Source organism: Ostrea edulis, chromosome 6 (assembly GCF_947568905.1).
Source record: "Ostrea edulis chromosome 6, xbOstEdul1.1, whole genome shotgun sequence".
Taxonomy (NCBI): domain Eukaryota; kingdom Metazoa; phylum Mollusca; class Bivalvia; order Ostreida; family Ostreidae; genus Ostrea; species Ostrea edulis.
In genome coordinates this window covers 84,491,431-84,502,654 of record NC_079169.1, presented here as the reverse complement: position 1 = coordinate 84,502,654, position 11,224 = coordinate 84,491,431, and the positions used below count along the sequence as shown (strand labels likewise).

The following is an 11,224-nucleotide window of genomic DNA, read 5'->3' as shown; positions in this document are numbered from 1 at the left end:
ACCTCTAGGCCCGGACTCATGGTTTTATAAGCAGCACGATCACGAGCCCCATGAACTTTTTTGATAATCGTCTATGCGGTGAGCAGTGCACTCATGTCATCACTACAACCCGACCTCAATATGACAATAAATTAATTTAGATAGGACATTCTCATGATTCTGATAAAAATGACTACCGGAAAACTTGGTAAAACATAGACTCCTTTAGATAAATGAATAACAAAAACTTCATACTTGAAATTCAATTTAATCACCCGTAGAGGTGAACAGGACTCATGGCACATGTCTATATTTTTCATCATAATGCGATATCCGGCCTCTAAAGCATTTGTTTGACTCCGAGTTCATAAAAGAAAAATCCGGATAGAAAGGGTTGTTGAAATCGGTCGTTCCTGTAAGCGTTTGTATGATTCAGAGTGCAGGTTTAAGAAAAGCGAAGAGCGCATCACCGTATAAAACGGATACGATACGATCATGGTTTGTAAATCACCACTCGCTAAGATTTTCGGGTGTCCACTATCTTTACTCGCTATTTTTCAAATGTACTCGCATTTTGTGAGTATTTCTTGCTAATTTCGAGCCCTGATGGTTGAGATATTACTGGACCAAATCACATTTTACCAGACCAAAATTTTATAGGCAAAGTTAATCCCCTATTGTGGCCCCACCCTACCCTTGGGGGCCATGATTTTAACAAACTTGAAATTTGAATCTGCACTATGTCAGGAAGCTTTCATGTTTGAATTTTCTGGCCCAGAATGGCATCAACGAATTTATTAGCCCAAGCATTTCACTTCAGATTCGTCAGTGGAGTAAACTTTTCTAATCTGTGTTCAACACCAGTGTTATGAAATACACGTGGTTTTTTTTAAACTCGAACAATTCGCGTAACTCAAATTCAAATCAAATGTGCCCATGTTGTTTAAGTACATATACATGTATGTACTTCTTGATCAGAGTATAGTTTAAACGCTTTATTTACCTGTTATTTATTACTTAATTCAAACGCTTCAAAGACGTCTGTAGTTTCACGGGATATTGCTCAATTGTTTTATCACCCTCTCAGGGGAATTGCAGATGATTGCAAGTTTGATAAATACTGTATCTCAGTTAGAGGTAAGTTTCTACACGTTTTCTGTATGCAATGACTAATGAACAGAATAAAATTTGGGACATATCTAATCTTGTATTCCATTGGAAAAAAATTATCGGACACTTGGTCCGGCCAACAATTGATATTGATCGGACCAAAGCCAAAATTACCGGACAATGTCCGACGGACCTTCGGAATCACTGATTTTGTACAAATAAAATTAAATAGGCATTTATGTCACTTGTGAATTTAGTTCAGTGGAGATCATGGTCTGAAGATTTTGAAATTTTGCACTTTCAGCTCAACATATGAACTGAACTTTATGCAGGCTAAACCTGTCCGTGGGTTTTACAAGCTTATTATTAGTGCTAAACCCAGCAAAGAAGATAAGAAATTGTTAGGCCTGACAGGGGCTGAGGTAAGATTGCATTTATAGTGATTGTATTTTGATAAGTGAAAACCGATGTTGACACTTCCCCCCCCGTTGGACTCTGTCTGACTATGGGGGAAGTTGTCTGTGTGGCGTATGGGAGCTGAATGTCTCCTTGGAGACTTGAGGTATATTCCCGTTCCACATCATTGGAGAGTAACCTAGTCCCCTGACCCCTGTGGTCGGGTGTGGACAGGACCCTGTATATTCCATCACCTTCTCAGATGTCACTCTGTGATGATGACTGGGGAGAAAAACCATACAGGGTACACATTATATAATTATTTATATACCCCCTGCAAATGAAATCGGAGGAGGGGTGTTGGAAACTCCCTGTTTGTCAGTTGTGTTCAAAGAAGCATTAGATGCTCATACTTGACATGGGTTGCTTTTGAATAATACCGACCATTATCATGTTGAAGTCATTGTGTAAATAAATCAGAATAATCTTGTGTAGGTCATACGATTGTACAGAAGCATTAGATACTGTCAGCCGTAACTCCTAGTAAGGACTATTATGAAAAGCAAAGGTTATAGGAATTGGTTATCTTTTCCTGTATGGTACTGTGATTGTAGAATGTGGTCTTCATATATTATACGTGGTATTTCATCTCTATTCCAGTGTGGATAAACTCCATTAGGACAGCTCCAGTGTAAATTTGAAATGACAGAAAATCTGTCCTTGTGCTTTCCATCTGCTTTTGTGACTCAAAAGTTCAAAACATTGTCATTTCTGTTAATCCTTACCTAAATATTATGGATTTAAAACTGATCAAAAAGTTGTTAAGATTAATTATCAGCATTGACTAAATACAATCAGCATTGACTAAATACAATCAGCATTGACTAAATAAAGCTAACATGTGGATGCATTTTCTGTAAATCTTCTAAATGTCTCGGTGATTAATCACGTTCATTACAGCATTAAATCACAAGTTGCACTGTACAATGAGCCTTCATTTTTTAGTCCGATAAGTATTATAGTTCGAGAAATGTTCTTGGCACAGACAAATGGATGAATGCCAATGTCAATTAGATATAAGTTATGTTTATATTGTAAAATATGCCCAATGTTGACACTTCCCCCAGTTGGACTCTGTCTGACTATGGAGGAAGTTGTCTGTGTGGCGTATGGGAGCTGAATGTCTCCTTGGAGACTTGAGGTATATTCCCGTTCCACATCATTGGAGACTAACCTAGTCCCCTGACCCCTGTGGTCGGGTGTGGACAGGACCCTGTATATTCCATCACCTTCTCAGATGTCACTCTGTGATGATGACTGGGGAGAAAAACCATACAGGGTACACATTATATAATTATTTATATACCTTCTGCAAATGAAATTGGAGGAGGGATGTTGGAAGCTCCCTGTCTGTCTGTTTGCCTGTTGTGATTTTGCAAATGCAGACAATGTGAATTTGTGAACAAGCTTTTTATACATGTACCTTGGTGATAAAAGACGCATTAGATGACACAGGTTACTTTTGTATAATACAGACTGTAATTGAAATTATATTTTTCAAACAAGTGTGAAATAACACCCAATAACAATACAACACAGCTGTCAGCATGTGATTATATACCTGTAAAATCATTAAATGTAGTGATCAGCATATTATGTGCTGTACATGTTGGATGGCAGCCAAGTCCATCAGGCTTGCAGTCAGCGGTCAGGGTTATCTTTTTCTCGCAGTACATATTCTGAGGATTCTGCAAGTGATTGTTCTATTGTTAATTTTTTCATACATGAACAACCTCCTAATTAGAAGATATGTCATTCTCCATCCTAGTTAGAGATACTGTTAGTCGATAGCAAGTTAAAAAAAGTAATTTTCCTCTGTTTTCATTTTGATTACATAGAACTTTAAAAAATAAACCTGTTAATGCTGAAAAAAGCTAGAATCATTAACTGACATAGTATTAAGTAGTATACAAAATTCTAATTCTAATTAAAAATTTTGATAGCATCATGGTCAAGTAAAAATCATAATATGGGGACAGGTTCTTTTGACAATAAGATATCCCAGTCAGACTAACATCAACTGTGAAATATACCCAATGTTGACACTTCCCCTCGTTGGACTCTGTCTGACTATGGAGGAAGTTGTCTGTGTGGCGTATGGGAGCTGAATGTCTCCTTGGAGACTTGAGGTATATTCCCGTTCCACATCATTGGAGAGTAACCTAGTCCCCTGACCCCTGTGGTCGGGTGTGGACAGGACCCTGTATATTCCATCACCTTCTCAGATGTCACTCTGTGATGATGACTGGGGAGAAAAACCATACAGGGTACATTTTCTTCACAAACTTGGCATTACTGAAAATTCTTTAAACAATGCAAATTTAAATGGGGGAAGAAAAAAAACCAAGGGGAAAAAACCCCTTCAAAACAATGAAAAACTACAAAAACTTCTGAAATCACCTTTCAAAAGTATCCCTGAGGAAGACATTTGTTATGCACAGAATTTTACTCTGTGTGTAAAGAAAAAATCAGGGACATTAAATGGAGGTAATGAAACGCTGTCATTATGTTGTTTTTGTCAGTGTGTGAGTCTCCAAACATCTCATTTCTTGGCATTAAGTTGTTGATGACTGTTTGCTTGGAAGAAATAGTTTAGATTAAATCCTTGTCTGCATTTCCAGGTTGAAGTGAAGGTGACTACACAAGTTTCCATTGAGAATGTAGAGATAGGTGTAGCAGACAAAGACCAAACTACAGCAGCAAGAACCACAAAGTAAGGCAGTTTTCATAGAAATGGTTATTCACACAAGTATCTCATTTTCATGTCTGTCGTGTAGGACGTAACAGGAGAAATTCACTCAAGTATATACATCTCAATTTATACCTGTACTGTAGGACATGATTGAGAAATCTTATTGGTGTTTATTTTTATTTTAGTGTCTCTCTCTCTCTCTCTCTCTCTCTCTCTCTCTCTCTCTCTCTCTCCCCCATTTGATTTAAAACAAAAAATTAAAATTTGCTTTTAAATTGAAATGGTTAAAATAAGTGAAAGTATACCCAATGTTGACACTTCCCCCAGTTGGACTCTGTCTGACTATGGAGGAAGTTGTCTGTGTGGCGTATGGGAGCTGAATGTCTCCTTGGAGACTTGAGGTATATTCCCGTTCCACATCATTGGAGAGTAACCTAGTCCCCTGACCCTTGTGGTCGGGTGTGGACAGGACCCTGTATATTCCATCACCTTCTCAGATGTCACTCTGTGATGATGACTGGGGAGAAAAACCATACAGGGTACACAATATTTAAACATGCTACTGTTTTATCGGGGAATTTTATTCTTCCCATTTTGAAAGTAATTGTGAATTTTGTTTTGTTCTAGACTACAGTTTCCAAATAAGGCAGCAAATGTATTTGAAGCAGACTACCATCAGAAGATCATTCTCAGATTCCAACTGAAGGACAAGTCTGATGGAAGCCAATTGTCTGCACATCAGGTGAGACATGTCAAAATAAAACATAGTTCTTGTACAAGTATTGTGATACGATGATGAATACTGTTTTAAGACTACTGCATACTGAGATTTGTGATTTAAAATTCCTTTGCTTTTCGCATTTTCAGACCTTCCTGAAACTTACCAACCAGAAAACAAACCAGGAAATCATTTTTGTTGCAGATGCTTCAAGCAACAAGTTTGACTTGGTAAGATTTTACACAGCACTTGTGTTTGATGATGGAAAATTGTTCTAGGATTTCTCAAAAATAGATTGTACAAGTATTTGTGCAAAGTCAATACACTGCAATATGATGATATTTTTTAGGACATTGGTAGCAGTTCTAGTCAGTTTGGGTACCTCTCTGGAAAGTACAGCATGGAGCTGATAATTGGAGATGCTGTGATTGAAAATCCTTTCTCATGGACCATTGTAAGTCACGTTTAAATTTGTACATAATTTAAAAGATCCACCCAATGTTGGCACTTCCCCCTGTTGGACTCTGTCTGACTATGGGGGAAGTTGTCTGTGTGGCGTATGGGAGCTGAATGTCTCCTTGGAGACTTGAGGTATATTCCCGTTCCACATCATTGGAGAGTAACCTAGTCCCCTGACCCCTGTGGTCGGGTGTGGACAGGACCCTGTATATTCCATCACCTTCTCAGATGTCACTTTGTGATGATGACTGGGGAGAAAAACCATACAGGGTACACATTATATTTATATACCATCATGTGAAGGAAAACTTCAACAATTGCATGACTGGAGTTGTATGTTTTTGTATTTGATTTGATAGGGTGATGTTTCACTGAACTTCCCAGAAGGCCAGGCATCAAAAGGCAAGGGATCTGACCGCTATTCCAAGAGACCAGAAATCAAGGTAAAATAAGATGGGTAAAACTTTTCAGGGAGATTACTTTAAAAGAAAGATTTTTCTATATCACTGTATAAAGGGAAATATTAGCCCTTTACTATTGCCCTCATCAGTGGGCAAATTTAAGACTGGGCGAAACTGTTTTTTCTCTTTTAACTTAACTGTGTAAGGTTGAATTTAAAATTGGGGCAAAACCCATTTACAATGGTAGGAGGATGGAAAAAAAAACCCAAACAAAACAAACTAACAACACAAGGTGAAAATAACCCTGTATATAGAAGTCACAATAACTGACCTAAGACATGTATGTACAGTGCAGATCGTTCTGGATAGAATGATGTGATAAAACCCGTGGTTTTTTTCCAGCACATGTTCCGTGAGCCAGAAAAGCGTCCCCCTGCAGTAGTGTCCACCGTCTTCACAGTCCTGGTTCTGTCCCCTGTCCTCATTCTTGTTCTGTTGGTAAGTCTGATCAATATCGCATTCCTAATTGTTCCAAGTCTCTATCTTATTGTTTGTGTAAAAAAAAGTGTATATCTCTTTACTGGTAATTTTTCTGTTAAATTCCATTTGTGCTACAGTCAGCGTAATTTCGAATGTAAAGAAGTGGGCATTTTAAAATCAGTTATTTTTGACAGTGTAGAATTTTCATTGAGTTCGTGGTTTGAACATACCTGTAAATTCACATCCTCTATCTGTTTTCTAAACCACAAAATTAAAACCCTTAAATCAGAATATTCTTCTCAAACCTTGAAAGTAAGACCTCATGAAAATGAGTGATTTTCTGTATTGAATTTGTCAAACATTGCCTTCCTTCAACATTATTATGTAAATATGTATTCTTGTAGTGGATGAAGATTGGCGTAAATGTTTCCAATTTTCCAATGTCCGTCAGTGCTCTTGGATTCCATCTCTGTCTCGCAGGTATACCCCCGAATTATAGAGTAGTCAGAGCTCTCTATTGAATTCACCTGTCTTTTTTTTTAAACAAGTAAATTGATTCATCAATTCAAATCCTTACATGTTGGAGAGAATTATTATGTAGTTAGAATTGTTTATGCTGTGATTGCAGGTGTATTTGGACTCTATTACTGTTACTGGGTCCAGCTGAACATGTTCCAGACAGCTCGCTATCTTGGCTTACTAGCACTGCCAACATTCATCTTTGGAAATAGATTATTAAGTGGAATAGCTTCTAAAAGGTTTGTATGCTTTCATGAAATTATTTAGAATACCAGACTTCATATTTTGCATTATTACTAATACCTGTATGCAATTATCTTAATTTCACTTTCCTGGACAGTTATTTCAAATACCTACAATTTTATTAATTACAAATATTGGTAGTTTTCTTAACTTCAATTACTTCTACAAAGTTTTCGTAATTAGGGTCCTTTTTTCCCTACAGCTATGGAATTGAATATGTCAGTGGGTTACACATTTTGGCTTTCTTGACCTGTCTGTCATTCTGTCTGAAACTTTAACTTTGCTAATAACTTTTGAACAGTAAGTGCTAGAGCTTTGATATTTCACATGAGTATTCCTTGTGACAAGACCTTTCCGTGGGTACCAACATTTTTAACCCTGTGACCTTGACCTTGGAGTTTGACCTACTTTTTGAAAACTTTAACCTTGCTAATAACTTTTGAACAATAAGAGATAGAGCTTTGATATTTCACATGAGTATTCCTTGTGACAAGACCTTTCCGTGGGTGCCAACGTTTTTGACCCCGTGACCTTGACATTTGACCTACTTTTTGAAAACTTTAACCTTGCAAATACCTTTTGAACAGTAAGTGATAGAGCTTTGATATTTCACATGAGTATTCCCTGTGACAAGACCTTTCCGTGGGTACCAACATTTTTTACTCTGTGACCTTGACCTTGGAATTTGACCTACTTTTTGAAAACTTTAACCTTGCTAATAACTTTTGAACAGTAAGAGATAGAGCTTTGATATTTCACATGAGTATTCCTTGTTACAAGATCTTTCCGTTGGTATTGAACCTTTTGACCTTGACATTTGACCTACTTTAATTTTTTTTTTTTACATTGGTCATAACTTCTAAATGGTAAATATTAGAGCTTTCATATTGTACATGAGCATTTCTTTTGACAAGATCTTTCTACTGGTACCAAGATATTTGCCCTTGTGACCTTGGCCATCTTCAGAATTGGCCATTATCGGGGGCATTTGTGTTTCACAAACACGTCTTGTTGAAAGAGTTATGGACCTTGAACTATTCTTCATGTTTTGATATCCTCATCATTGTACTTGATAAATCTTTTTTCTTTTTCAGAAAAGGGGAGAAGAAAGTTTGAAGCAAACATTAATTATTAGCAGTTGATAAATTACAAATTAAAGTTATTGTTATGTATGTATGTGTTTAATACTTATTCTGAGAAGTTATTTAAGTTATTTTTTTCTTAGTTTAAAAGTGAGTCTGAGAGAAACTTTCAAAACAATTTTTTTGTTATTCCATACTGAAAGGAGAATGTCTGGTTTGTAAACTATTTTTTGAAAATTCTTTGTTTTTTTAATTTTTTGTTTAAATCAAAAGACTTTTCCTTCAAACTTAAATTCACACATCGATATGTATTCAGTTTACATCTAATGTGTATTGTAGTTGCTATTGTGATGTTAGTGATCTAAGAGAGGTACATTTCTTCATGAGCTGTCATTCATATCTTTCATGGAAATAAATTTTATGTAAAATACATGGTGTTCCTTTTGTATGCCATTCTTGTTGTAAAAAAGTGATACGGCAGTTTCTAGATATACATTGCTACATTGTAATACTGGTACATGTGTATATCCTCTCGCAAAGAATAGTAAACAGGAGATGAGTCACTTTGTGTGCATACATCATTTAAAAGAATGTGGGCAAGACTTGGAAACCTATTAGTCTCGTATTACAGATAGGCAGGCAGTGAAAAGGACAGGAGTAAGATCAAGGACTTGAACATTTAAGGAGGAGTAACTCGCTTTAGATGAAAAGTGGAGAATAATATCGTCTTTTGATATTGAAAACTTTCACATTACCTTATGTAATTTTTAAAATAAAATACAGTAGAAGAAATTAATCTTAAACAATCCCAGCTGTCGGTGGGGGATCTAAGAATATCAAAACTGTCCGCAATTCAAAACACGTGAGCAATTTTTAAAGTTTCCAACAGATTTGGGAACTACCACAGTATCTCTTCAAGAGGAGGAGGTTGTGGGTTGCCCAAACCCAAGTGTTTAATCTGTAGTGACAGTTCCTTTGCCAAATGCTTGGTAGGAGCATAAGTTTTCAAGTGAAACCTTTATAAAGAGGTTCTGAGTTGAGGTAGTATTAAGTAGGATATGAAACCTCCACTGCTAAATAGCGACGGCATCCAATGTTGATGACTGAAATTAGTGAAAGATTTTGTTTATGGTTGATCAGATAAGTAGGTCAATTTGGCACCATTGAAAAGGCTTTGTCACTAGAACTCGCATGAACCAAGTCCAAGGTCATTTAAGATGGCATCACTAAATAGACCCCGTCACGTGGAATGGCACAACTTGCACTTCCAAACAAGAATATCAGTAAAACTGATGGATGCTCCCAGAAATGCATCTAACCAATGAACTACGTATGACAATGATCAATAACTTGAAATGGAAATTTTTTTTTTCCATATACAAGGTATATATTCTGAGTAATCTTTCTCTGAAAGTCACTTGCCTATTGCTTATTTGTGCGATATATGATTTATAACAACTTTTCAAAAACTGTTGAAATTAAGAACTTTTTACTTATATAAGGTATATATATTCTGAGTGACCTAGACCTTTCGAAAATTGGTCCAAAAGTCCCTGTCTTGAATATTTGTGATTAATTTCTGATGAAAGGATTAGGAGATGAGAACTTTTAAACAGAAACTGTTCTGCGTGATCTTGACCTTTCCGAAACGACCTTGGTCCAAAAGTCCTTGTCTCGAGGAACATTTCTGATCAATTTCCAATGAAAGGCATAGCAGATATGAGCTTGGTTGGCCGGACAGATGTTACTGCGACTATATGCACCCCCAAAATTCTTCAGGGAGCATAGAAATATAAGCAATGTTTACCAGACATGACAAAAACTGAGTATCTCTTGATCCGAGTGTGTGGAGGATGGGGCTGGGATAATGGAATCATGCTGTCCATGTCTGCCTTCAGTGATTTCCCCTTTTTATAGCCCCCGCAAACGAAGTTTGGGGGGGGGGGGGTATACTGGAATCACTTTGTCCGTCTGTCTGTCCGTCCGTAGACGCAATTTGTCCGAAGTTTATTTCATTCAAACTTTATGCACATCTTCTATATATTATGTAGTTGTGCATCTCCTATTTTCATTGAAATATTTTAACAGTTATAGAAGTTACGCACATTTTCTTTTCATTTTTGGGGGTTGCGCATTCTCATCCACATACTGTATCTGCAATCTTGTGACTTCTCGGTAAAACATAAAGTGGCTCATGTGTGTTGAATACTTATTTGTCAGATAGTATTTATAATCTCAACTATCCCTGGCAATGGGATTCAAAATAAACTGCCTTTATTGCAGCTACTTAGAGTTGTTATACCAGTGGAAAAGATTACAATAGTACCAATACTTGAGCTAATGTCATTTATTTACTGACAAAATCAATGACAAAGTAAAGTTGGCATAACATAATGATCTTTAACAAAGTGAATATAAATTAAAGACTAGAAGAGTTGACTAGGGATTTGCAATCATACAGCCTAAAATGTGCCAAATAGTATTCATTGTTTATATTAAGCATATTTTTATGCCCCCCTTTGAAAAAGAGGGGGCATATTGTTTTGCAACTGTCGGTCGGTCGGTCTGTAGACCACATGTTGTCCGCTCAATATCTTGAGAACCTTTCACTTGATGATAATGATATTTCATATGTGGGTTGGTTATGAGTAGAAGAGGACCCCTATTGTTTTTCAGGTCAAAAGGTCAAGGGTCAATCTACTCTGGACATAGGAATATAATGTCCGCTCAATATCTTGAGAACCCTTTGCTTGAAAAACATCAAACTTAGCACACTGGTACATCCTAAGGAGTAGATGACTCCTATTGATTTTGAGGTCACATGATCAAGGGTCAAACTAGACATGGAAATATACTGTCCGCTCAATATCTTGAGAACTCTTTGCTTGACAGACATCAAACTTGGTACACTGGTACATCTTCAGGAGAAGATGACCCCTATTGATTTTGAGGTCACATGGTCAAAGGTCAAACTGGACATAGGAATATACTGTCCGCTCAATATCTTGAGAACCCTTTGCTTGACGGACATCAAACTTAGTACAGTGGTGTATATTCAGGAGGAGATGACTCCTATTGATTTTGA

General features: G+C 36.8%; 1 protein-coding gene and 5 non-coding genes across 6 annotated transcripts in view; all 6 read left to right on the top strand.

Annotated features, from left to right (window-relative positions):
- Nucleotides 1–8,569, top strand: part of LOC125646799 (dolichyl-diphosphooligosaccharide--protein glycosyltransferase subunit 2-like) — a 19,631-nt gene extending 11,062 nt beyond the window's left edge. The window contains exons 11-20 of the mRNA XM_056141086.1: nucleotides 1,394–1,511; nucleotides 4,167–4,258; nucleotides 4,865–4,979; nucleotides 5,105–5,185; nucleotides 5,305–5,409; nucleotides 5,774–5,857; nucleotides 6,218–6,313; nucleotides 6,700–6,775; nucleotides 6,924–7,053; nucleotides 8,152–8,569. Coding sequence (XP_055997061.1) covers nucleotides 1,394–1,511; nucleotides 4,167–4,258; nucleotides 4,865–4,979; nucleotides 5,105–5,185; nucleotides 5,305–5,409; nucleotides 5,774–5,857; nucleotides 6,218–6,313; nucleotides 6,700–6,775; nucleotides 6,924–7,053; nucleotides 8,152–8,173 — 919 coding nt within the window. The 3' untranslated portion in view covers nucleotides 8,174–8,569. The remainder of the gene's footprint in view (nucleotides 1–1,393; nucleotides 1,512–4,166; nucleotides 4,259–4,864; nucleotides 4,980–5,104; nucleotides 5,186–5,304; nucleotides 5,410–5,773; nucleotides 5,858–6,217; nucleotides 6,314–6,699; nucleotides 6,776–6,923; nucleotides 7,054–8,151) is intronic.
- On the top strand, nucleotides 1,554–1,797 carry LOC125648541 (small nucleolar RNA SNORA73 family). The gene has a single exon (XR_007360359.2). It is a non-coding gene; the product is annotated as a small nucleolar RNA SNORA73 family (small nucleolar RNA).
- On the top strand, nucleotides 2,591–2,832 carry LOC125648537 (small nucleolar RNA SNORA73 family). The gene has a single exon (XR_007360355.1). It is a non-coding gene; the product is annotated as a small nucleolar RNA SNORA73 family (small nucleolar RNA).
- On the top strand, nucleotides 3,579–3,820 carry LOC125648536 (small nucleolar RNA SNORA73 family). The gene has a single exon (XR_007360354.2). It is a non-coding gene; the product is annotated as a small nucleolar RNA SNORA73 family (small nucleolar RNA).
- LOC125648538 (small nucleolar RNA SNORA73 family) lies at nucleotides 4,543–4,784 on the top strand. The gene has a single exon (XR_007360356.2). It is a non-coding gene; the product is annotated as a small nucleolar RNA SNORA73 family (small nucleolar RNA).
- Nucleotides 5,451–5,692, top strand: LOC125648540 (small nucleolar RNA SNORA73 family). The gene has a single exon (XR_007360358.2). It is a non-coding gene; the product is annotated as a small nucleolar RNA SNORA73 family (small nucleolar RNA).
- Nucleotides 8,570–11,224: the final 2,655 nt, after the last annotated feature.